We start from the raw sequence: 27,943 nt of genomic DNA, 5'->3' as shown, positions 1-27,943 counted from the left end.
CTTGGCCTTCCTCTAATCCAATCTATTAATATTTTAAACAGGTTTACTGAGCTGTAATTCAGATACTATACAATTCACCCATTTAAAGTGTCTAATTCACTGTCTTTTAGTATATACACAGGGTTGTGCAACCATCACCATAATCTAATTTTAGGACATTTCTTCCCCCAAAAGAAATCCCATATCCATTTAGCATTCACTCCCTATCCCACTTCCAACCCAAGGAAACCACCAATCTACTTTCTATCTCTATAGATTTGCCTATTCTGGGCATTTCATATAAATGGAATGATACAACATGTGATCGTTTGTGGCCAGTTTCTTTCACTCAGCAAATATTTTCAAAGTTCATCCATGATGTATGAGTACTTCATTCCTTCGTGTCTTCAAATAATATTCCATTGTACAGATCTGCTACCATTTATTTATCCATTTATCAGTTGACGGACATTTGGGTGTTTCTGCCCTTTGGCTATTATGAATAATGCTACTGAACATTTGCGTACAACTTTTTGTGTGGAAGGATCTTTTCCTTTCTCTTGGGTAGGTATATACCCAGTTGTGGAATTGCTGGATCATGTGGCAACTCTGTATAACATTTTTCAGAAGCTGTCAAACTGTTTGCAAAGTGACTGCACAATTCTAAATCCCATCAGCAATATGTGAGGGTTCAAATTTCTCCACATCCTTCTAAACATTTATTATTTCCCAGATTTGTTTTGTTTTGGTATTTTCATGGCCAATCAGGTGGGCCTAAATAAGGTGGGTTTGGTATTTTATGGCCAATGAGGTGGCTCCTTGTGGTTTTGATCTGCATTGTTCTAATAATTAGTTATATCAATGGTAAAGAATAGTCTTTTTAACAAATGGTTCTGGGACAACTGGATATCCATATGCAAAGAAAGAAGTTGAACCCCCTATGTCACACCATACAAAAAAATTAACTCAAAATGGATCCTAGCTGTAAAAGCTTAAACTTTGAAGAAAACACAGGAGTAAATCTTTGTGATGTTGGGTTAGATAATGCTTTCTTAGAAAGGACACCAAAAGAACAAGCAACAAAAGAAAATACAAATAAACTGGACTACATAAAAATTAAAAATTTTGCACTATAAACAATACCAACAAGTCAGTAAAAAAACAACCCACAGAACAGGAGAAAATATTTGTAAAGCATCTATCTGATAAGGGACTAGTATTCAAATATATAAAGAACTCTTACAACTCAATAATACAAACACAAATAACCCAATTAAACGATGGGCAAAAGATTTGAATACACATTTTTCCAAGGAAGATATACAAATGGCCAATAAGCACATGAAATGACCAACCTATTTGTTTGTAGAGATAAGGAAACTCAGATCTGGTAAATTTAAATGATGTATCCCAAGTTAGTCAGGTGGTTAGTCAGTGAGGTCTTGACTAACCTTGTATAGGAAAATTAGTACAGGCTCTCCATACAGAGATACATGGATTTATACCTGAGTTGACTTGTACGCTTAACCTCTTTGAGCCTTGGTTTCTTCATCTATAGAAAAACCAATTCCATAGGATTATTGTGAAAGTTAAATGAGCTTATACAACATCTCTAGCAGAAAGCCTGGCATCTAATAAGTCATCAACATATGTGAACTCCATTCCCTTCCGTTATTCTATGTGCCCCTAGCATAAGGATTCTATGCTATTTAAGCATGAAGTCATGTATGTGTTCTAGTGGCGTGTCCTCTGCTAGAACACCTGTGATCTAATTGAGACCCGTATGTATGACTCAGCCTTGAAGGATACCAGTAACCCCAGCATCTGGCCCAGCACTCTTCTTCTTTAGGATGATAACGTATCTCTCACTTCCAAAGACAATCCCTCCCAGTAGAGTGTAGCAGTGAAGAGTCACACTGCTCGAGTTTCCATCCTGGATTTCTCACTTGCTTGCTAATACGTATTATTTAACTTCTCTAAATTTCAGTAAAATATGGATAATAATAATAATACCCACCTCATAAATTGCCAGGAAGTGTAAATAAGATAATCCATGGAAAAGTGCCTAGTATAGTGCCTGGCACAAGGTATGAGTTTAATAAATGCAGGTATCATCATTACCATCATTGTCATCATCATGATCATCAGCATCATCTAGCAAGTCCTGATATTCTGGTCTTATTATTTAATTAATGGTTAATTGTAGAAGAATATTTTATTTCTCTTCTTTTACGTGAGTCAAAGATATTTTTCACCCTAAAACTCCCCAAAATAGCATACTGGCTCTAGAATCCTATAAAATCTCACCCAATTTAAACCTTTGGCCTTAAATAACTAAGACAAAAAGTCTCTTCTAAAATATGAAGACAGCTAACGTGCAGTACAGCATAATCACCACGATGTTCAAACAAGCAATGCAAAAAATCCAAGATAACAGTGCATTATGAGAGGTCAAGTGGGGCAAATCTAGAAGCTGCTTCTGGTGAGAGCACAGGAGGAGGGAGCAGATCCGGGGAAGGGAGCCTGGCAGCTCGGTCATTTGTCCAAAGCAGAGATGACGGAATAACCGTGAAACTACAGGTGACATTTCATTCATCCATCAAACTGGTTTTGAAAACCTTCCATGTGAAAGGCACTAGGGTGGAAGAGTGAGTAATTAAAAAATAAGTAAAAGAAATCTCGAGAAGGGGCTCATCTGCCTGGGAAGACAAAACATGCTATCAACTATACCATGAGACAGATGGGGACAGATGTCAAGAAACAATAGAAGTGAACTTATGTGGGGGATTCAAGAAAAGACTGACCACTTATGGCTGAGAAGCTAAGAGCAACTCCTGCTGCCCTCACCCCACCCAACATGCTGCCTTTGGATGATGCATCTGGCAGCCCCCCCCTCCTTGACGATGAGACCCGACCACAGGCGCCCACAGCATCCTGCAGAGCCCTTCTACCTCCATGATAATTGCTTGAAGACAACCCTTCACCCTATGCACTTGTGAGAAGCAGGCGAAGAGGGCAGCTCTGGAGCTGGACTGCCTGGGTTCAAATCCAACTCTATCACTTAGGGATTGAGGGACCCTGGTCAATTCACTTAACCATGCTGTGCCTCAGTTTCCTCTTCTATAAAATGTGGACAAAAATAGCAGCTATCTACAAGGCTGCTATGAGCACGAAAGGAACTAATCTAAGTGCTAACAAAGGTGCCTAGCACACAGTCAATGTTCCATACTACAAGACGCTACATTAAGCCTTAGCCTTTCTTGTTGGTATCACACTGGTGTGCACACAGTAGGCAATCAGAAGTGGTGAATGACTAAACAAACGAAAACACGAAAGGAAGATGCTGCACTTGAGAAGAGAAGATGGAGCCAAACTGCATAAGGCCGAAGAGCTAAGTTTGAGAACATTCCTCTTAGGATCATTCCTTTTCACATAGATGAGGATTTGCACATCTTATTCCACATCAATTCTAGAAATCAGCCATCATGTGGGAAAATAACTTTGTAGTATTTAATGGCTTTTGATGTTATATTACGTGGAAAAAAGTTCACTCCCTTTAAATGTTCTGGAAGCAAAGCAATTCATTAAAAAAGGGGCGGCTAAGATTTCGGGGCTGGAAGAAAACCTACTAAGTGCCTGAAGGATGGGAACCCTGACTTCTAAGGTGTAAGGAAAAGCAGCCGCAGCCAAATACAGACATAGCACAAGCCTCTCCCAATGTTCCTGTAAGTGATTTTAGGTCCCTGGAAGCCAGTCGTTCGTAAAGGAAGGACAGGGGGGATCCCAGGGAGACAGACCTGCTTGAGTTAAGGCATCCAGCTTCGCTAAAAATCTTATTAGAGTCCTAATGCACGAAGCAGAGAGATTAGGCTAAAGGGATAAGCTTTCAGGTGTGTCTGAGAATCCATTTCTCTGTCTTTCATGACAAGCAGCATTCAAATGCAAAGCCACCAGCAGATTGTGAGGTCAGCTATCTACCAGCCCGCAGTCAGGGTTCTTTATAATGCTACAACTTAGGTCGAAACCCCCAAATGAGTCCAACACCCTCAGGGAATAAGGTGGATAGCCATGTTACCCACAGAGCCAAGATAATACTTACTGCTGTTTAACTACCGAAACTTTTATAAAAGCTCTGAGGCAGAACTTGTTCTTAAGAATACATCGTAACTCATCCTAAATAGTATCCTAAATGGAACAAACTTTTCTGAAGGTCCACGGCTTATTAATAAGCAGCTCTCTCCTGAAGGGTGTCTGGCAAGTTATGACTGGCAGAAAGGGCCCTCCTCCCCCACGTGTGCAAGATAAACTCCCCATCCCCTGTGGCAAGGGCCACAAAGTGACTCAGCCAGTCTCTCCACAGAGCAGAAACACAGGCAGCATTACTTGGCCCTGGGTTTCCCCTGGACCCGGGTTCTCTAGTGAGTACAGCTCTTCACGACAGCAGGCAAAATCTGGTCAGAGCTGAGAACACAGCTTGGTACACTCCTCCTCTTTTATACCCAGGTATGACACCAGCAGTGTTTTCCAGAGTCCTTACTCGGACCGTCTACGCCCTTCCATTCAGTAGAATGTTTACAAACTCTGGGCTCTCCAGCTGCTGAACCAAACTCAGAGGAGCAACTCGACCTGCTCCTCTGGGAGGGGAGGGCACAGGAAGTGCCAGGTGTCCCTCCTTCTAGCTTTCTAGTGTCCTGGAAAGGCTTCCCTGTCATGCCCCCCTGACTCTGATACAATGTCATTTTACCTGGGGTCCTGGGACATAATCACAAATCCATTCTCTTCCATCTATTCTAAACTTCACGCTTGCCACTTCTAATCTTCTCTGGGCTGGGAATTAGAGGTTTATTAAAAAGATTTACAGAAATCAAGTCACTAGTTCTAATGAGAGTCTCACGGGTCCTCACATGTGTTAAAACACATGCACTTTGTAACGTCTATTTGACTGCCTATAGGTTCTCAGATAAGATTGCCGAGGCTGAGTGCAGGATGAATAAGATGCTACTGAGGTCTTACTGCTGGAGAGTAGTCTGGGGAAGAATGGCATTTACTGAGTCCTTCACACGCTCCATTCGCCTTGAGTGCTCTTTGCCTGAGCTGGTTTACTCCTCACTTCGTTCGGGTCTCTGCACCTGGACAGTCTTATCAGTGAGGGCTTCCCTGGCAAACCTGTGTGAAATAGTTCCAACCTTGTCTTTCTCCAGACCCCGTCCCCTGCTTTCTTTTAAATCACAGTATTCATCAGCTCTTGGCACGTTATGATTTACTTATCTGTCTACTGCCCATCTCTTCCCATGGGAATGGCAGTTCTACGAACTGGGTGGCTCATCTGTTTTGCATAGGTGCTCAATAAATATTTGTTGAGTGAATGAGCCAAGCATAATTAAATATCATGTCATTTTAATCCTTTCCACCATAAAAGTCACGTATTTCAAGTCTTTTTATAGACAGGGAAATTGAGCTTGGTTCCTCAATACTTGGAGAGCATCATGTTGGGGTGAAGAGCGTGACCCTTGAACCAGACCACCGGGGTAAGAGTACAGCTCAGTCACTGCCACTCGGTGACACCGGGCAAGTCCCCAGACAGCTCTGGACCTGGGGCTCCTCATCTGTAAAAGGCAATAGTCATAATAGTCCTGCCTGATGGAGCTGTTGTGAGGAGCTTAACCAGATAAAGACTTAAACAGTTCATGGCTCACAGGAGGTGTGAAACAAGACTTAGTAAATAAAATCTTAGCTGAAGAACACCTGATAAAAATTACTTTCTCATTCTGATTTCTCACTCCCATAACAATCTCCTGATCATAACCCGGCTTTCTCGTTCATCTGTCTAGGAAGGAAGTACAGACGTGGCGACTCTGGCCTGTGCGACACAGTTACATATTTCTCATCCTAACTTCATCAGTCTGTGAGTCTTGTTTAATGTGCTAACAAAAGCAGGGGTCTGAACCAACAAGACTGAGGCCCAGACCCAGACAGTGCCACAAAGACACACTTTGTACGACTGCTCAGCAACCTCCTAGCCACCTTCTCCAAACAATACCCCAACTTTAATTCAACTACCTACAACACAGGCTGTGTGCTGAGGGAGGAGGAAGTGTCAGTGCCTAAGAAACCTCTTCTCTAATCAGCAGAAGACGGTGAGAGATTACAGGTAGAAAAACGTCCAGGCAAAACTGAGCGTTGGGCCAAACCAGTGCCCTCATCCCCGTCCACTGCACACACTACTTCAGAATAGTGTCGTAACAAACAATCCGCTCGTCCAGGTTTCACTTGAACCAGGAGATGGAACAGAAAGGTTCATCTCACAAAGGGCTTTCAGCCCTCACTGGAAGAGCAGAGCCAAGTGCCAAAGCCACAGCAGCCCGCAGGCCATCGCAGTTTCCCCACAGCAGTTCCTGCCTCTTACCTTGCCCTGATGATCATGTTTCATTTCCCAGCCCCTCGGCAGCTCCAGCTGTTTGTTTGCGAACATGTTGAGGAATCCCACAAGGTCCCGGTTATGCTGGTAGCGTTCAAAGTGGTGGGTATCCCTCCGGACTTTGGTGATCATGTGCTTCAAACACGTGTTGTTTGTAAACATGCGGTAGGCACTCTGGAGAAGAGGATGGAGGAGCAATGTTCACTTGCTTGTGACGTGTAGAGCAAAATACATACTGCACACGGTACATCTATTTTCCTGGTGGGTACATACACGGGCTTCAACATAAGCCTAGGCCTACACATGCAAACAACAGAGCAAAATATAATAGAAAGACGACAGAAAGTAAGGTAGTCTTCCCTGATGATGTCTAGTTTTCTAAAGAACAAGACTGCTGTGGAGTCTCATTCTACAGGGGATGTTAGGTCCTAAAGTTGGTTTTCGACAAAAAACATACAGTCAAAATCACATCATGCTGGAGAGAAATATACACCTCACGGTGAGCCCCAACATAGCCAGTTTTCCCTCCAGCATTGGAACTGAACATTGTTTCTGGGGTGAGTGCCAGGTGATGCAGCTGGCAGACATTCAGGAGTCAAGCTGTGTGGAAAAATGCTTGGCTGTATATCTGAATATTAGAAGTACATGTGATGGGCTGAGCTGCTCTCATAGTTGAGTCCTGTTCAACCAAGACCACAGGAGACTGAAGTTTTTCATTTCACACCTCCTTGGAGGCACAAGCTCAGTGAACAGAATGGTAGGTAGAACTCCCTGGACTATACATCTCACTATTTTTTTTCTCTTGTTCCTTGTGTATACGTACGGTTGAATTACACGATTGAAATGAACATTTAATAAAGCTCCATTATACCACCATACAAAAAAGAGATTGTTTGGTCAAAAACTCCACAGTCTTCATCTCTATGAGGCTTAAGGAAGATTCCAAAAATTGACCATAAGCCATGGGCTGTCCACATGAGTCAGTCCACAAAAATTCAATGCACAATACCTTGTGCCAAGCAGTAGAAAAGGAATAACTGTATGGAGTTATTTCCATGAGTTACCAGAAGGAACATGATATTCATGAAATTGACCAGGACATGCACAATCTATCCCGGAATTCTATTCTTCTCAGATAGATTCAAAGGGCCTGGAGTCCTCTTACTTTTGGTATCCCAGGGACATTAGACTGAGTCTTTACTTCATGGGTTCCATTATTTACTTCGGTCTAAGACCAAGGCAAATCCAAAAGAAACCAGAATCCCTGGAACTCACTTCATTTTAATAAACATTTCCTGCCTTTGCTGTGCCCAGTACTCTGTTAGTTCTTGAGGATGAAAGATGAATGAGTACAAGGACAGTCAACATTGCTCCCATTTTTCCAGGGTCCTTCAAGATGTGTCACGTCCAGTCAAAGCATTTACTGCCAGTGTGAGTCCCTCTAAAACTTTCCTCCCTTTAGCACAGTAAGCACAGCAACGGTCAATGTTGGAAAGGGTGGCCGCCCCCCAGGCTGGGTCCCTGGGTCCCTGAGTGACCACAGGAATCAGAGAACCCTGACAACCCAATTTGGAATGAGAAACAAATCTCTGTTAGCTTAAGGCACTGAGATTTGTTGGACAATATTATTGACATATAACCTGAACTATACAAAATAAGCTTCTTATAGCTATTCTGATTGATTTATCATCATTATATACTTTTTGCTTTTCATTAAAATACTTTTCCCCTATCAAAACAGAAGGAAGGAAGGAAGGAAGACAATATTGAACCGTCCCCAAATACCAGTGTACTAGTTCCTTAGTACACGTGAGGATAAAATGTTTTGAGGTCGTATTTCAACCTGACAGTCTAAATGAGAGGAGGTTTTGATGGCTGTGAGAAATTGTGAGGTTCAGAGCACAGAGTACTGCCAAAGCAGGCAGGCCTATGCAGGAGCTCTGGGCAATTAGAGAGCATGAGAGAATAAGAAAGTGATACCATGAAAGCAGAGAAGGAGACTAATAAAAGAAGTTGGAGGTTGTTAGAGACAAACAATAAACTAACGAATAGTTTAGCCTGTGGCTGACCCTGTCTTGGAGTTTTACGTACACTCAGCAAGGCATCTGTTTTCTGCATTTGGCTCTGTGCTGCTGATACAGTCTCACATAAGCCGTTGCAAGCTCATAGGCCTGAGACCACACCGGCTTGTGTGGTGGAGACGGTAATGCACTTTCATGTCATACTCCCTAATAAGTCTCTTTGGGGACGAATTACTGTGGGATAATGCCATCAGATAAATGACTACATAAACTTTTGCCCTAAATAGGTGTATCTCTTGGTCCCCCGCTCTTCTCCTCCCCCACCTTCAAATAAGTAAATAGGTCACATCCTGATTCTTTATCTAGAGCACCAGAAACGCTCCTCACTCTGCTAAAGAAAAGCAGAACTTCATTAGGAAAGAAGTAGTGGCAATTAGGTGGAGGAAGCCATCCCAGCCTCAGGCTTGAAGTAATTCCCTGGGGCGGGACAGCTCTTTAAGCATGGGAGTCTGAAGACAGGTCTTATAGTTAATTATTATGCCCTTTCATCTTCCTCCTCTCCACTCAATGAGACGTGTAATAGAGTGCCAAGTTCGACCGATCTTTGCAAAAAGCACCTACCAAAGTAAATTAAGTGCAAGAAGGATTTCTCTCACCAGTAACTAGCAAACAACCTTTAGAACCAAAGCTTTTTCACGTCTAAATAATACGTATACAACCATTAGGATCTATATAAGACCTGTAAGGCAAACAGGAACAACCCTCCAGACGGCTACATTTTAATAAACTACATACATACATTTATTTACATACGCGCCTGTATATGTAACATATATCCACACATGCATGCTACATATGTTTACATAGCATATAGCATATGTTTATTCTGTTTTTAAATATATATTTTATATATGTTTATTCAATATATATACTATTTTTGAAAATATATATGTATGTATATTGTTCACAAAGGATATTTATACTCAGTTCATACAGAACTACAGTGAGGATGCCAGTCATAGCTCTGTCACTCATGAACAGAGACAGGGAAAGTCACTGAATCTCTGTTCTGCCTCAGTTGCCCAACTGTAAGATGAGATAATAATAACCCTGCTGTCTTATGGGCAGGTGAGATTCAAATCCAATGGAACAAAGGATGTAAAAGTGCTTTGAGGAGGTAAAAATCACCATAAAAATACAGAGTAGACATAAGTAAAAGGATATATAAGGGATTAGACACATCGTACCTATGTTATAACAGAATAATGTAATAAAATTGTTTTCTATTTTTAGTCTTTGAAGATCTTGGGCCAGCATCCCACTTTCTATCAACTGGAGAAGCATCTCATATCCGTTCATTAATTATGTGCTAAGCCCTGTGCTAAACCCCAAGGATACAGAGATGAGCATGGCCTGATCACTCAAAAGGATGGGGAAGGAAAATTACAGGGAGAGGCGGGAGGAAGAGGCTCACTGGAGGCAGAAAGCAGAGTCTGGGAAACAAAGGCCACAGCTGCAGTGAAAATACTGAGACACACTAATGGAACCAGCAAAGCTGGGAATGAGTGGTCCAAAGAGGCGAGAGACCCTAAACAGGTGAGAGTAGACTGAAAGAGCTTGGTCTTCACTGACATGGCCAAAGCTGTGGGTCAAGAGAGAAGAGCCATCTTTATTCTCCCTCTGGGGTTTAGAGGTTCTAACGGGGTGGGGATCCTTTTCTGTGTTTCGGTTGTTGTTTTGTTTTGGGCTTATAGAAAAAGATGCAGTAAAGGGATCTGATCTTCTACCTGAAACAAAAGTAGATTAGCCAAGGGCAAATGGGACCTACTGCACAGCAGAGTCTCATGATCATGCACAGATTTCACTTGGGAAGCTACCGCGTGTGGACTCATGAGCAGTGAGGCCAGCTGGCAACTGCTAACAGGAGACACTCCTTTAAGGGATCTCTGAAGGGTGCAGTTTTCTTTTCCTTCGATGTGATTTAAAATGTCCTTTTTAGTTATTCTTTCTCTATTCCCAAACTCCCTTTCCCAACCTTCCTCTTGGTTGTTTCTTGTCTTCTTAGCAGGAAATAAACACTCCATGGTTGAGTGCGTGAGCAACTGAATTTCTTTAGTGGAATTTAGTGGAACTTTTTAGTGGAATTTTAGTGGAGTTAAAATAACTCTCCTTAGAGCTTAATGTGTTTCGTTTGGTTAAGTGTTTGAGGTGTTAGAAGTGAAAAGTATTGAGGGTTTTGAGAGGAATGTTATAGCCATTTGGCAGCAGAATAAGAAATTATATGTAAACACTTAGTTCCTATCAATCAACCACAATGCAAATAATAATCAATCCTTTTTCCTTTTTTGGCAGGTTTTTTTTTAGTGTTATGGTGACCATATGTCCTGGCTTACATGGCCCAGTCTTGATTTCACCAAATTCTGTTCTTTCTATTGAAAGATCCTTACCTAGGTGAGTACATTACTGCTAAATAAAATCTTTCATATTTCAGAAATCTTTCACCAAGGATGGGTATTCTGAATTCAGGCTTGGAAAATATCATCACTGAATCTATAGCAAATGTCTCTCATATTCACAAGGGAGGAGATGTGGGCATTTGTATACATTATTTGCTAAACAAAATTTATTATAAAGAAAACCAAGAAACATTGTTTCCGTTAGACGTATGCTGGGATTCCATAAGATGAATCATGTCTCACCCGTCTGTCTTTATAATATTTTTAATCATAAAGGATTTTACATTGTTTTCATCTAGCTAAAGAGTAAAATGAAGAGAAAATTGAACTTACTAACAAAACTAACTGTAAACCATCAATTCATGCATTTTGCAACAGTAGGTATTCCTGACCTGTAAGAATATACACACGTATTTTTCCTCATTAAGTACAAGGAGTTTAGATGTTGGAATTAATGTATTTCTAGAGCTTATTAAAAGCCAGAGTAATAATTATTTGGCAAGTATGCTGGAAACACTATTCAACTGCATATAATGAAATGTATTGATGAATGACATTAATTAGACAAACACACGCATACCAACTATGAGAGACATGACACTAATAACTAAATCTTGAGTTACCGGGAGAAATAGTTTATCAAGACAATTTTGGAAGAAATCTGATCACAACCAGCAGAGGGCAGTAGAATAGATCTCAAAGCAATCACAACGCTACAAAGAAAAAACCCAATATTTTGTTTTCCAAGTTTTCTCTAAGAGTTATGACAGTCATATATCTACTTAATTTTGTTCTTTTCATCTTTATTGAAGTCATATATCTACTTAATTTTGTTCTTTTCAATAAAGATGATTAGGTAAATTACTGTTACATGAAATCTACTTTTCATGCTTATCTTTCAACATAAACTGATATCTTCAAATCATAAAAAAAGAATTAGGAAAGCTTTTAAATTAATATGCTGCTTTTTCATGTTGAACATTTTCAATAATATAAACAGGGAATCCACTGCAATAGTTATCGATTATAAACAGTTCGAGGGAAAAAAACTAGATAATAAATCTTAAAATAAGAAAACTGATTAAAAGTTTATTTTGTAACATTTTCTGCTAATCTAAGAAAAAGAGGGAATGTCAGCAAGTAATGCCCTTTACAAAAAATTGTCTGACTTAAGCTCATAATTCATACCTTGAGACCATTAGCAAGAAAAATCCAGCTACTTTAATTCCTGCCATATATAAGTCAGGGAAAGAAGGTTTCCAAAACCCAAGAGAATTTAAATCATACAGAAATGCATAGATGCCCAGCATGGGTCATCTTTTGAGCCAGTAATGAATGCAGTTCAGGCAGGAGGAAGAAAAAAATTAAAATGTTTTAGCAGAAAAACTTTCAAATCAAGATGGGCTGCCCAGGAAAAGAAGTTTTAAAATCATGCCCAAGGAAAGAAAAGAGAAAAATAATGACAACACGACAACAAAATAAAGGAAAAACCTATAAGCTGCTGAGGATCTTCCACTGTTAAAACAAGTTAGTTGTCAAAAGTCTGGATGAGTTATGGTTGTGACAAAGGGAGTGAGGAGGTCAGTTTATATAGCATCTCTGGACACTAGGAATTCCCAAATTACAGGTCACCAGCCAATTGCATCAGAATCATTTAAGGGGCCTAAAAAATAAAGATACAGACTCCTGGACCCCACACCAAACCTAGTGAACCAGAATCGCTAAGGTTTGGGAACCAGGAATATGCATTTATTTATAAAAGTCTACCAAGTTTATAAACTGCAGCTTATACCACAGCCCAGTGACTGTTAATCCAGCCTCTACTTGAAACTCTGCTATTAGTGATGAGAAGCTTGTACCAAAGAAGGCAGCCCACAGAGAAGTCAGAACTCTCTGCTTAGGAAGGTAGTATTGGTAGCTTGAAATTGGCCATAGCAGGCGTATTAACACTATAGAAACCAGTAAATGCAAATCAGGCCTTGATGTGCTGTTTTGCAGGCTGTCTAGAGCAGGAGTGGGCAGACACGGCCCCCCAGGTGGGCTGGCTGTGTTTGCGAACAAAGTTTTACTGGAATACAGTCACCTCCACTCGTTTATATGTTGTTCTTGGCCCGAAAGCCCAAACTATTTACTCTCTGGTCCTTTATAGACAATGTTCGCTGCTTTTTCCTAGATACAAGCTCTAGACTTCAGAAGTTGGTGGAGAAAATAAAATGCTAATAATACAGATGAGACTTCAAATTGCACCGTTACATTGCAAATAGCACACACACACACACACACAAATAAAGAAATACAAATCCAGTACTCATTAACTATTATCTGGCTCAACGGAGAAGGTGCTGAGCTCACCGACACAGAAGTGTGAAGTCCCAACATGCATCTCCCTTGTTCACTGTGGTCTTATGCATTAACTTTAATGAAAACAGTCATGTTGGAACTATACTTGTTCATCAACTACAACTGTAGGTTGGTGACTGATAAAGAAGTTCAGCAAAAATCAACAGAAGCATTCTGTCTCTAATTTTTATTATTTGCAAATTGTGTGCTACACACCCTTTACATAAGTAAAATTTATGATAGATATATATGTGAGATACACACACACACACACACACACTTTTTTCCCACAGAGCTGGTTGTTGAACATTTACCAGCAAATTCCTGAAGACTACTATCCAATCAGTTGCTCTTTCTTGAAGCCTTTCTTTCTTTTATTCCCACATACTAATCTACTAGCAAGAACGTCAGCTCTCCCTCCAAAATATGTTCCATATGCATCCACTTGTCACAATCTCTACTGCCATTGCACCAGTCCAAGCTCCTTCCATGTCTCACCACAGGGCCTCTGCACTTGTCTCCCTGATGCCAATCTTACCCTCTAAAACCAATTCTTGGCACAGCAGCTAGAAAGAACTTTTAAAAATTGAAACTACACTCCATAGGAAATCCCCTTAGAATAAGTCCTTTTAGAATAAAACCCAAACTCCTTGCCAGATCATACGAGCCCTGCATTCGGGCGCCCTGCCCTCACCTCTCTGACCTTATTACGTACCCCATCAAGCTGATGCCTGTCTTCAAGCCTTTGCTCTTCCTTGGCAAGGAAGGTGCTGCTCCCAGATCTTTACCTTACTGGCTTCTAGACATTTTGCAACAGCTTGAGTGTGGCTCCCTCAGAGAGGCCTTCCTGTCTACCCAATCTAAAGCAGTGTGTCCAGGGGCTCGTCCCGAGGTCACCTTAGCCCGGGGTGCTGTTTCAGTTGCACCTCCTGCCATGCTGCACTACTTGAATTATCTTTTCTTGTTCACTAGTTTGTCATCACATACCACTCTGCCTGTATTGCTTACCACTCTATCCCCAGAGTCTAGAATGTACCAGGCAAATCACAGGCATTTAAAAAACACTGGTTGAATGAATGATGAACAAATGAACAAAGAAAGGAAAACTCGTGTTCTCTGACTCCAAGTTCAGAGCTCTTCCCACCAGAGTACGATACTTTCTGTTTTGGAGTGACAGCTCTACATGTTAGCCCATTGTTCCTTGTAGGAAAGCTACCATCTCCTAGAAGTGTCCCAATCACGAGTTTAGGTTCTTGTAACCTGGCTTCTGCCTACCTCTCCAGGCTCAGATCTGACCCTCACTAGTGTGCTTTACTCTCAACACATCAGCAACACTAAACTGCTGTTCCTCTAGTTCAGTTTCAGCACTTTTGTAGTAATTATCGAGACAGCCTTGCAACTTCATGAATCTCTTGTTTTGTGAATGCTGCTTTGGCCCAACTTATTTCTAGGGCAAGTTCCTATTCAGCTTTAAAACCTGTCTCAAATGCAAGCCCATCGATGGCTCCCTCCATGTGCCTTAGTCACTCACGCCAGCAGGGTTATCTCCTACAGCTTCTACAGCCTTGATTATTGCACTCATAACTCTGGTCATTGCATTGGAATGTGTTTTCAAGTCTGAGATTCCAGGGCCCATGGTTGCTGTCATTTTTGTACCTCTGGGACTTAGTACCGTACTTACATACATTATAGGACATCAACAAACTGTTGCTAAATTGAACACACAATTTATTGACATCTAATCCCTCTCGCAAGAAATCTGAAGACAGCTAGAACCCTATTCATTGCTCACCCTCCTCGTAAGTCTTCTCTGTTCAAGCTAAACCTGTAAACCAGGAGATAATGATCACTAAAGCCAGACAGATGCTATACTTACAAAGCAAAGCTAATAAAATAAGACAGAAATATGCTAACGTCAATAAACACGTACACATGAATAACCCCATGATAACGCCTGGTGACTGGACGATGCTGACTTCCACTTTTCCCACAGTCTACTCTATTTTTCCTAAGCCGCATCATCTGTTTTGTTAAATTCAATATGTTGTTTTACTCCCTTAACAAGCCTCTCATTCTAACTCTCCTCTTATTATTCATTATGTATTATTGTTTATTATTTATGTATTACTATTAACACTCAGGGTCATCTTCTTGTTTCTATTCTTTTTATTTACCCTCCAAATCTTGCCAGCTCTCTGCCTGTGACTCCTCTCATGCTGGATCCTTCTTCTCTATTTCTTTACCTCATAGTCCAGGCTCTTAGCCACTCATGCCTTGATGAATGGATTATACAGCTGGACTTCTATGGCAAGTGTTTCCCTTATTCTAGATCATTCTGTGCAGCTAAGACAACCTTCCTCTAATTAATATCTTCAGCAGGCCACTCCCTCAGCACTAGAGACTTGCGCAGCAATCCCCTTTGCCCACCCTGTTATACCCAAACACCTCAGAGATACAGAAAGCTCTTTCTTCGTGTCTTCCTCATACCCAGTCAAACTGAGAGCTGTTTAGTCCCACGTTAGCACCACTGACCCAACAAGCTAACTCGTCTGTCAAACCTAAGCCTAAAAGTATTTCTTGCTTCTTCTCTTTTTCTCATCCCTGACAACCAATTTCACCAAGTCATATTGATTCTACCTTCTCAATGCCTGTTGAATCCATGCACTTCTCCCCAGCTCCATGTCAACATCATGGTCCCAGTCATCCTTGTCTCTCCCCTGGACCATGGAAGAGCCTTCGCTGTCATCACTCTGCTTCCACTCTTGCCTTTCTACAGTTTCCAGACGGGAGCAGTAACTCTAAGCACATGATGGCTTCCCACTCATCTCAGAATAAAATCCTAATTCCTTGCCATGTCCCGCAGCCAGATTCATGGTCTGGATCTTGCTGATTTTCCACATACCATCACCAGACTCCCTCTTTCCATCACAACACAGGAGCCCCTCTGCTCTCTTTTCGGAGCCTCGGGTCCTTGCACTTGCTGTTTCAATTGCTTGAAATGACCTTCCCCTGGCTTTTCCCATGGTCAACGATTTCTCATCCTTCAGCTTTCAACTCAAAACTGTTTCTTCAGACAGGCATTCTATAACCATCTTTCTAAAGTGGCCTTTACGCTCTGTCCACTCCAGGGTAAGAACTTAATCTTACTGCCCACTGTGTCTGAAGCACTTACCATAATTTCTAGCATAAATCATGTTTTCAGTAATACATACTGGATGAATGAGATAACTTGTTATGCATTTAGGACACTCTCTTCACTTCTATCTGCTCATGCATATCCTCCACCTGGAAGGCCCTCCTACTCTGTTTTTTACCAACCAGTGTCCATTATTGATTCTGTGACACAACTTAAGATTCACATCACAAAGAAATGCTTTCTATCATACTCTAATTTTTTTCTTCATACAAAGAAGTTTTGGCTTAACATAATAATGCTTAACACAGAGCCTGGAACACAGGCAGTGCTCAGTAAACATCAGCTATTATCCTTCTTACTCTCATTACATAAACGAGGATCATTTCCTTTGGCCTGTTGCTTTTCCCATCTCAGACATTCAGATTTGACACTCACAGGGTTAGAATGCAGCACGGTGAAGAACTCTGGGCTGATGAGGAACTTCACGGGGGGAGACTGTAACAGCAACGTGAGCCTGGATCTGGAGGTAGAGTGAGGCAGGACGCTCTCCCGTCGGAAATCTAGATGGGGCAGACCACAAAGGCTTCAGGGACATTTCTCCACGAGGTGGAGACACATATCTATTCACTTCCATCTACATTTTCAAAGAACCAAAGAATACCTATATCACTTGCTATTATTTTAATCCCCAAAGTACCTTTTCCTTTGCTGTAAATTCATATATAAAACCTGACTTTCTTAATTACACCAAAATGGAATTGAATAAAATTTCTAGTCACTGTTAACATTTTAATGCATGCTTAGATTTTCTAAGTGATGGGATTTAATCTTTTTCCACTATCTCACACATGCAGATATTAAGGTAATTTATATTGTATTTGGTTGTGTGATTCTTTTCTTAGTACTAATAAAAAGTCAAGGATTGGAAGGGGCCGGCTCCATCGCCAACTGCTTAAGTTCGCACGCTCTGCTGTGGTGGCCCAGGGTTTTGCTGTTTCGCTGGTTCGGAGCCTGGGCGCGGACATGGTACCACTGGTCAGGCCATGCTGAGGTGGCATCCCACGTGCCACAACCAGAAGGACCTACAACTAAAATATACAACTATGCACTGGGGGGATTTGGGGAGAAGAAGAAGAAAAAAAAAATTGGCAAGAAATGTTAGCTCAGGTGCCAATCTTTACAATAAATAAATAAACAAAATTAAATTTTAAAAAGTCAAGGATTGGAAGAGGTCTCTGGTGAATGAAACTTTTTGAGTTGGGTTATCAGATCTTAACGAAGATCAAAAGTTCACTAAAAGAAAAGCCTCGGTTCTTGGAAATCCTTACTTATTTGTTTTCTACTTTTGTGAGATGATGAAACAAACCAACCCAAAGGCTCTTACCCGCACTGGCGTGGTGGAAGTCAGCTTCCTCCCCGGCCCCATCGATCGCACTGGCATTTTCCTCAGGCCTCTCGTTCGTCATGGTTCTGCGGATACTCTGATATCTAAAGTCACGAGCCTGGAGTTACACCACAGCGGCCTCTAAAACCTGGGACTCGACCGCTCCCCTATAGCCCACAAGTTTTCACCGTCTTCTCACCCTCAACCATCTTCTGCCCAGACCCCTATTCCCTGACTGTCTGGGCCATCTGTTGTTTAAGTAAACACATTGCACTGAATTTCTTCTGCTCATGGCTTAGGAAACATTTTCCTAACAAATTAATAAAACTTTTTTTAAAAAGCATGGCCCTTAACCAAAGAAAATTAAATTCCTATAGTGTTAAAGAAAAGAACTTTTTATTCCATAGCAATTCGTTTTTGAAAAAGAATGACATTTAAAAGGCTTCGGTTGATAATAAAGAAGCATCATGAATGAAGATTCTAGATATCTATAAAAAGCTATTTGGCTTCAAATTATGAATGTACGTGCTGTTTTACTAAAAATCAATGCCTTGGGTTGACAGAAGGGGTCATCATTACTTATTTCCTCTCTTGTTTCCAATCAAGCTGTGTATGTGTATGGTTATTACTTTCTTAACCAAGAGAAGATCAATGAAGTCTACGAATCAAAAGAGGTAACAGCTACACCTTAATGACAAGACACCCAAAGATGAAAGAGACAACCGTGTTCTCTACTTTGCACCATGTAAAAATTAGCCCAACCGCAAAACAGAAGAGTCAGACCAAGGCACACGTGCTCACCGCCGGTTCAGCTGCTCCATCTGCTGTATGGAGTTCGAGCGCTGCAGCACCTGCGGGGCAGGGGGCGCCGTGGGCCGCTGCCACGTCGTGGTTCTGTTTACGTGGTCCACGTAGAAGATTCTGCCGTGGCTGTCAATGCGCGCCTCCCAGTCTAAACAGCAGCAACGCACCGAGAGGGGTTAGGAGGAGAAGCCAAAGGCATCAGTGTGGTTCATTAAGTGCAGCACGTGATTTCTCTCTCAGACACGCTATAATTTGGGGCTAATAACACTCCCCTCACTGCATAATCCTACACTTGCCCCCAGTCCACACCAGAATCTGTTGTGGCCGGTTAGTAAATATACTCTGTGTGTATAACACCAACCCCTTAAAGAATCTCTGAATGAAGAGACTCTTCCAGACCCACCCACAATGCTCATCCTTCACGTATGAGTGCCAGCATTTTAAAAATACAAGCAGTTGGTATCATAATACTTTAGATATTCACATCAAAATTGGTATTGATGTTTGTTTTCACCCAAAATGGATTTTTCTCTGTTTTTTCCAACTTAGATGAAAGACTCAGAGTTGGAAATTTCCACGTGCATATTTACATAAAATTTTAATAAATGTAGTCTTCAGAAGAAAATAATGCTAGCCTAGTGGTTAAACAGTATCATTATCTACAAACTTCCATTTGCAGTTTCCCAAAGATGAATACATTTTTAGAGCAAGGGTAATTACTTTCCTCCAATCTCAAATAAATACAATGTTTTAAAAGATTATTTAATTTTATGTTGAAGCAATCTCATTGCTGAAGTGTGTTAATCTTTGTAAACAAATATGTAAGTGCATGTTAAATAAAAACAGCAAGCAGACTGGTCTTCAGAGCCAGCCATCCCACCTCTGTGACTCTCTAAAAGGCCATTCCCCTATTAAAATATGAAGAGCGTGGGCTGATCTTTGCAAAAGGCAAAAATTTTGAAACTGATGCAAGTTGGGAAGGGTAATTTATATAGGCACACGTGAAAACAGCAGAGATCTATGCTTTAACCAGGAAAGTTCCTTATACATTTCTATTTATCTGTAAATTAATTTTTGAAATTAGTAAGCACCTTTCTCCTGAGCAGCTAGATTATTTCAAAACTCTCCATGTGCTCACATAGCTCATAACAGACACCATGGTCTAATCCTGGAGGCGAGGAGGAAGGCAGGTTTGCTCCTGACCACTGGTGGCATTTGCTCTGGAGGTGAATGGAGCAAGGACAAGGATTCCAACAAAGTCCTTAGGGTTGGAAAGACCTGCCTGGAAGATCCCAGCCAGCTCCAGGCAATCACTGAAGGCTGCCTTCGTGGGGAGTGGAAAAGATTTTCTTGTTGTTGATCTCAGCACATGGTGATTTATGACAAATGGCAAGAGAAAGAAAAATTGGGCTGAGGAAGAGCACCACACAAACAGCAAATAACTCAATGTCTCATCCTCCAAGGTAAGCTAGACTCACAATGAACCAGCCTGCCAAATCTGAATTCACAGCCACAGTCCCAGCAGTAGGACATTTCCAAAAGACCTCATGCTCAGCCTGCCATATGCTGACAAACAGGAAGTACATTAAGCATTTTCAGGAACTGTTTTCCAAAACGCTTTGATCTATTCCAGTGTGTTGCCTTGCTCCTTGAGTACTTTCCCATCTCGAAAACTTTGAGAGCTGATTATTCCCATCGCATTCCTTTCTCCTTAGAGCCAGGATCATTCAAGCACATGTTATATGTCAAATCAAATGCATATGAAAACAAATGGCCATTCCTTCCCCCAAGAATGTTTACAGTAGCTTCCAATTTTAAAAAATGTAGAATAGGTCAATTAGGGATAAAAACAGAACAGAAACCAACTAAAGGAAGCAGAAAGAGAGACGCTGCCAAACTCCCAAGATAAGATTGTAAGTAAAATTTGGCTCTAAGTTTTCTGGCAGCCAAGGCAGAAAAGAAAACACATTGTTGCATACTTTCCATTTGCTGACAAAAGAAAGTCAAAAAATTATCTTCAAAGATGGAACTTTTTCCTTGAACAAACAATAAAAATTTACCTCATGGAATGTGGTCTGGACGAGGCCCATATGGGGGTGGGGGTGAATCTCCAAATGTGTTCACCACTGTGCCTTGCACACAGCATGTAATGAATGAACAAATAATTTAAACAACATAAAGCCATAAAGAAGAATGATTCTTGTATTCACTTTCTGCAAAGGTTATTAAGGTAATAACCTTAATTTGTATTTCCGTAAAGACATTTCTATGTGCAATAGGGAGAATAAGAAAATAAGTTCTGAAAATTTGCTTTCTAAGAACACAGGACATTGGATGCACATTAAGACCAGCCCTATTAAATATCGTATCTTTAAATCAAGGTTGTCACTTGGGTCTCCATAAAGAGAAATGCTATATTGCTGGTTTCAAGTGGACACTTGGCAGTGGATAGAGAAAGACGGTTATGCTGCTGACTTATTCATGAACTACATATGCACTCTTCTTCAAGTGGAAGTCCAGACAGACAGTGGAGGAGCCAGTAGGAAAGTCAGCTCTCTAGTGTATCTATCAGAGTTACTTCGTGGGGTGGAAATGAGGGTAGAGCTGCTTTAACATCTGATAAGTTTTTATATTGGCCACAGTTTGTTCTTGGTACAAGAAAGCACATGAGCACTCATCCAAGTTTTCTCTCACAGACAATGCTAAAATCAGACAAGACTGGGATCATAGCATTTACTCCCTTGTCTTGTCACACTGTGAAGTGGGGTCTATGATCAGCGTGCAGCGAGCCTGAGAACAACACATCAGGGTATGCATGTGTAGTGCACTAAACTGGGAAGTAGAAGGCCTGGTTTCTGGCCATGGCTTTGTCATGCCTTTGCTACATGACCTTCAACAAATTACTATAACTCTATGGACTACAGTTTCTTTACCTGAAAAATTAGAGGACAGAATTAAACATTTCTAAGGTCCCTTTCAGTTCTAAAATTATTATGAATCTGCAAAATGATTTTACTACATTAGGCTCAGGAAGAATCTAGCAATATCTTGTCTAGGCCACGATTTCCAAATTTAGGCTCAGGAAGAATCTAGCAATATCTTGTCTAGGCCACGATTTCCAAATTTAACTCTAATTAAATTTAAGCCTTATAGCGCCAGGGGCTTTGGGGTCCTGAGGGGTAGGGCTCTGGAACCACCTGCCAGTCCCATTTTAGCCACTGCAGCTCAGTATTATCTGTTGCATATATTGGTCTTCCACCTAAGATTTCATTTGCCTTAAGAGCCACGGCAGTGATAAAGTTTGAAAACTATTATCTCAAGAACTGTTTCTTAAGCTGTGAGACTCAGCCTGTGTCAGGATTACTCGAGGATCAATAAAAACGCAGATGCCCAGGATACATCTCATGTCTTCAGAATCAGACTATCTGAAACTAGGACCCAGTTAGCTACATTTTTAACAACCTTTCCAGATGATTCCTAGACACACTAACATTTGAGGAACACTGACATAAATTAGTAAGAACTTAGAACAGCAGCTAATGTACTGGACAAACCATGGAGCTCATGCTAGATTTCTCAGAGGTCTTGAAGGACAAGCTCACAAGAAACTAAACTTTAGCCTGAACGCCCCAAACGGAAATCCAGGAGCAAGTAGATGTGGAGACAGCCTGAGACTCAAATATAATAGCACCTTGAAATAGCTGAACAATAAGGGGAAGTCCGAGAGTTAGAAAGCATGTAAAATTATGCAAGGCCACTGTCACGGCATCAATCCCTAGACAGGACACCAGAGGCAGGAACATGTGAGGTCGTAGACATTTTCAACTTTGAGAACCAACATGTTTGGGAAGGGGGCAGGAGTTGTCCCTATGATTCCTCTGTAGTCACTCTTCTTTCTGACTCCCTTCAAACCACTCCTTGGTCTCCACTGTACCATCCAGGTGATCAGATGAAGATATGAACACATCTCAGTGAATGCTGAGCCTGGGAAGAAAGTGTCTAGACAGAATGAATCACCTACCAGGGGAAACCAGCATCAGGCTGTCTACATGAATCAAAGACGTGAGAGGACTCTGAGTGGGGCTTGAACTGGTTCCAACCTGGATTTAGACACACGAAGTACTTGAACATTGTAAAACAAATTTATAAACCCCCTATAAAAAAGTTATAATAACCATGGCATCTTCACCAAAATGGCAAGATGATGAAGTTATAATGAACTAAAGGCACTTTAAGGAAAAAAATTAAGCTTTGTGATAAATGCTAGACAGCAGTGTTTAAAAGATTATTTTTTTCCTTATTTTAATAGTCAAGGAAGTATGATACCATTTGTGTAAAGTACAAAAGTGAAACTTATCTATGATTTTGGGAGGCAGGATAGTCACTCTTCTTCCCCTTCAGAAGCGGGGTTAGTGACTGGAAGAGGCACAAAGGGACCTGCAGGTGCCAGTGGTATGGTGCTGGTTGCAGAGGCGTGTTCATTTTGGGAGAATCTGCTTTATTCTGTATGTATATTATATTTGAATAAAAAGTTTAAAAAGAATCTCAAGTAGCTGCATATTTTGGACCTTAATATTCAACTTTTAAGAAAGTAGCTTTTTAGATTAAAAGTATCAATTATTTTCTCAAAACTACCTTTTAGGCTGTAGAGCATAAGAGCTCCTAGCCTTAAACATAGTAGAAACTCTAAGTGAAGATTAATTATACTTTTCAGATTCACTGTCTTCTTTTAAACTTTCATTTCAAAGGATGCTTTAATAATGAAAGTGCACAACCGCAAAAATGATAAACATTCCCTCGTGTTTTTCCAGACCTACCCATTTGAACCCACCACATAAGTAACACATTAGTCCTAACGCTATGGCAACAATCCTGGGATCCTATGAGCCCATTAATCCAGACTGTTCATCCTGAATCTGTTCCAATTCCTACCCTTTTGGGGGAAAAACACTTATTCAACAATTCCCTTTTGTCTCCAGTGCAGCAATGGGTTAAGTCACAATTACACTGGAGCCAAAAGAGAAAAATAAAATAATTTTTCAGAAGGGGCTGAGCTGGTCATTCTTTTTTCACTTATCTTAATGCTAAAAAGACCAAGATTTGTCATGCTGACGATGTTCTAGTGGACTTCAGCCCTGAGCTGCCTCCAGCCCAACACCATCAATCATCTCAGAGCAGGACGCAGCACATTCTTAAGACCCTCAGCGCATATTCAAGTTCAAGCTGTTCCCTGGGAGGCTCTCAACAGTGCCTCGCTGCCCTCGAGATCTGGCACTTTCTTATTTTGTATGGATCATTAGGATATCTCTCAACCAGTGGTTGGAGTTACATAGCCCACAGGGTCACAGCACATGGTCCATAGCCTAAAGCAAGAGTAAGATTTGGAGAACCAATTGGTGGATCATCATCACAGCTGAGCAGTCTTTGTACTAAGTCTGAGGTCTGTTCCCAGATCCTGAGGCCAGAGGAAGAAGACTACAAGAACGAGCAAACAAACAAGGAAAATTGCTTTGCAGCAAAAGAGATCAACTCAATGTTCAGAGACTAAGTTCTAACACTGACGAGAAGACCAGCACGGGGCCAGCTCTAAGAGTGAGGCAGCACAGCAAGGGCACCACGGACTCCCCCTAATTGAGTGGGGAAATCTTCAGAGAAAAGCATAAGTTTGCTGGATGCTTTCCTCACTATATGTTAGTACACAAGTATTTTTAAGGTGAAAATGAGCTAAAATAACAACAATAATCATAAGGAAAAAGAAAAGCAAGAATCAAGAATGAGGGGCATCAGAGCTCCAGGCGCAATGTTTCAGACGCCTGTCCTGCAGGTCTGGGGATGTGACCTGCACACGCTCCAGAGAGGAAAAGGCAATTCTGAGTCTGATACAGATGCTTCACAGAGCAGACCTGTCTGGGGTCTGGGCCATGAGATAGTTGCTCATCCAGTGACTGTGACCACTTCTTTTATAATGAGGGCCCTCCGCTGGGAAGAAGGAGAAGAAAGCTGAGCACTTTTTGAGCTTTCCTAGGTCTGACCTCAAAACCTACAATACAATAAACTTTCAGTGAAACTCCCAAACCCTTTGCTTTGAAGTGTCGTGTGCGCCTAATAGATAACATAACCAGGCTTTCAGAATTTACATTCCCCACCCACACAATAGTCCCGCCCCTTCTAATCTTAGACCAGAATACCTAACAGAAGAGAAGGAATGTCTGAGCCTCTGTCTCAACTCTCACTAGTATGCAATCTTAAGCAAGTTACTTAATTTATCCAGGCTTCAATTTCTTCATCTATAAAATTAAAGAATCAGATTAGCTGGTTTTCACCCATACATCTATGAATTACAGGCAAGACCTGCTTGACCTACCTCACAAAATTGTTACAAAGAATAAAAAACAGATAAAGCATGTAAAAGATCTTTGTAAACTGTAAGTAACTACACAAGTTTGAGCTATTAAAATTAATAGTGTTAAAAGTCTAAGTCTTGGCCTTAAAAGAATTCAGCCAGGTCATTTAAGAGACGGATCAGTCTGCACGCTCCAACCAGATGCCCCTTAGCTGAGCCTCCCGGGAGACGCAGTGTGAAGGCAGAAGGCAGAAGTAAAGGCGGAATGCAGAATGCCCAGCTCTAAGGCAGAGGCACTGCCAGAGAGAGCAGCAGAGTTGCCCGGTGAGGAAAGGAAGGCAGAGAACAGGCTGGGATGGAGACAGACAACAAGCAGGGGCAGCAAAGTGTTAATAGACCGTTGGAAGGAGGAAACAGACTGGTGATAGGAAGGGGCAAAGCAGTGTGGGGACAGCTTTGAACAGTTATCAGGTATGCTCAGACCATAATCTGTAACCCATCCCTGATAATACAAATCCCCAAATTTGCAAGTTGCATAAGAGGGAATATGTCTTAAGAATTTTCTTCCTGTTCATCAGTCACTCATTAAATTGGACATACTATTAAATTTTTTTTTTTTTACTTTTGGATTTATCAACATATTAAAATGAACTGCCAATTGTTTATTTTTAAAAATTCTAAGATGTACTCTGTGTAACACAAATATCAGTGTTTAAACAAATGCATTGAACTATCACAAATAGTGGTCATAATTTCAGCAAGAAAGTGCCTGTCTTTATTGAATGCAATCTAGAGACCCATATTATGGTCCAACAAAATTCAGAGCTATTGGATGTAGCCGGGAGAAGGCCATTTATCCACACATAGTGCAATACTATGCCTCCTGTCCAGGCCCCTGAAACTCTAATTCCTTACTAGTAATCCACATACCCCTATAAATAAAGCTCTCCCAGAATTCTCTCCTCGTGTTCCTAATTCATTTTCCTCCAGTTATATCTAAATATCTCCCAGGGATATTTATCTTTTCTGCCTCTAATTTTTTTCCAAGGGTAAACAATACAGAAGGGTTTTTCCCCCCATCTGCTTAAGATAACACAATGGTTAATTAATTTTAGTCTATTTTTTAAAACTGCTTAAAACATATGTTTCCTATGAGAAACCATCCTCAGTTACCTAAATACATGAACAAGAGAAGGATCTGCAGACAAGAGAATTTCCAAAGGATCAAGCCAATATTTTGATGAATTGTACATAGTTACCATTCAGTTTTCTGTCAGCACTCACCAAAACTAACCACTTGGCATTTTAGCCCTTTAAATGCATAGTCCCTCCCTTTATGTCCCACCATTTTTAAAACCCTGAGGGCCAAAGGCCTCAGCCTCTTGTCACGGTCACACATAAGAGGGGTGAGTAGAGAGAGTGGATGAGAAGGAAAAGCAATAAGGCTGAAACATGTATTTCCAATGTTTCTTAAAAAGCAGTATTTACTGAGCTTTATTACTCTTCATCAAAATGCTTTGCTCTCACAGAGCAATATTGCTTTAAGGGATTGTAGAAACTTAAACAGAATTTAAATTATGTCAAGATTATGATTGGCAATGGGTAGCACTCTGACCTTTGAATTCAGGTTACACAACTATTTCCCAGCATCCCAGATCATCAACCATCTCTCCTTTAACTGCTATGTGTTTCTTGAAAGCGAGAGAAATAAATTATCTTTCAAATCCCCAGATAATTGTCATGATCCAGATAAATGGTAGACTAATTTCTGAAATTAATAACACTTCTCTGAATATCCCTAAGAAAAGAAATCAGGGGTCTGTATTTAATGATTTATAATGTTGTAAGTGAATAAAAAGCAGTATATTACACAGAAGGAGGCTTTTCTAAGATGATACCAACTTGTCTACTAACTGAAAATTCATGCCACCGGTTGGGCACAGTTTTGAAAAATTCTATTATATACCCAACTATCCAAAATATCTGGATCTAATTTCCTGATTACGATATTTACTCCATGACATTATAGTATTTACTCTTCCCCCAGCTGCCCTTTCATTCGGAGGAACAGTGCGAGACAGCAGTCATCAGCCTAGCACTTTCCAGACTACATCTAATATCTCCAGATCCCTTCACCTCAGGGACTGGGCAGCCATCTTTTAGGTCCTGTGGGTCCTGCCACCCTTGCCCCCTTTGATCAAGGCGAGCTCTTTAGTTAACAGGTCCTCACTTGGTGGGAGAGCCTCGTCCACCCTCTGGTACCGGCTAACATCCTGGCGCACTGAAGGCAGTGATCGCAATGGCTGGTGGCCGTTGGCTTGAGAACCTAGGATTAAAGGTAAAAAGTTACCCAGGTATTGTTTTCCCCATCAATGTCAAAACAGCCTTTGCAAAAAAACATCTAACATCTAATTTCTGGGGCTAATCTTTTATCTCTCTTTCGTCTTATTTCCCGTATGAGGAACCAGAAACTAAAGAGGACAACAGCAGGTGAATGCTTAGTCAGAAGCGGGTCCTCTAGGCAGACGTCTGTCCCTCCCTACCTTTTCCCATGGGGGCCTCTGTCCTGCTCACGCACTAATGCTTCAGGGTCACATAATGGACGCAAGATAATGAAGGAAACAAGAACAAAGCAAAAAAAGGAGGAGGAAGAAAAGAAGGGGATACTTTAGGTAGAAAAATAAATTGCAGAACAAGAAAATCCTTCCTATTTCTGAGTCTACGCTATTTAGGCATATGAAATTATCCTTAGACTTTCTGATGCATCTATAATAGAACATTTTAAAGAGTCATTCTACCGAGCCACATTCATTAAGACATAATACAAATTTCAGGTGTAAATTCGCCTCCTCAGACACTCAAACAGCTCTCCTTCAAGTCTCAGAATGCATCACCTATCTTAGTTGGCATTTCTTTTTTTTGAGGTGACATTTCTTATACTGCAGAAGGCAAAAATATCACATTTGATGCAAAGCACACATAACCTTCTGTTTTGAAGGTTTTATATAAGAAGGAGTGACTTCAGGAGTTCCCGGAAATCTCTGTGTATTACACTAGTGTAG

The 27,943-nt window shown here is 41.0% G+C and overlaps 1 protein-coding gene and 1 long non-coding RNA gene across 5 annotated transcripts in view; one reads left to right on the top strand and one right to left on the bottom strand.

Moving 5' to 3' along the window:
• LOC124233480 (E3 ubiquitin-protein ligase HECW2) overlaps window positions 1–27,943 on the bottom strand; it is a 218,417-nt gene that overhangs the window by 85,490 nt on the left and 104,984 nt on the right. For all 4 annotated transcript variants that reach the window (XM_046650597.1, XM_046650601.1, XM_046650600.1 and 1 more), the window contains exons 9-13: window positions 27,112–27,207; window positions 18,536–18,686; window positions 17,735–17,838; window positions 16,786–16,910; window positions 6,386–6,571 (exon numbers count right to left, since the gene is read on the bottom strand). In XM_046650597.1, the coding sequence (XP_046506553.1) occupies window positions 6,386–6,571; window positions 16,786–16,910; window positions 17,735–17,838; window positions 18,536–18,686; window positions 27,112–27,207 (662 nt within the window). The remainder of the gene's footprint in view (window positions 1–6,385; window positions 6,572–16,785; window positions 16,911–17,734; window positions 17,839–18,535; window positions 18,687–27,111; window positions 27,208–27,943) is intronic.
• LOC124233481 (uncharacterized) lies at window positions 9,937–17,353 on the top strand. Its single transcript, XR_006887065.1, has 3 exons — window positions 9,937–10,014; window positions 10,771–10,869; window positions 17,253–17,353. It is a non-coding gene; the product is annotated as an uncharacterized LOC124233481 (long non-coding RNA).

Source organism: Equus quagga, unplaced genomic scaffold, assembly GCF_021613505.1.
Source record: "Equus quagga isolate Etosha38 unplaced genomic scaffold, UCLA_HA_Equagga_1.0 203_RagTag, whole genome shotgun sequence".
Lineage (NCBI taxonomy): Eukaryota > Metazoa > Chordata > Mammalia > Perissodactyla > Equidae > Equus > Equus quagga.
Note: the sequence above shows the minus strand (reverse complement) of the source record. Positions and strands in the feature narration are given on the sequence as shown.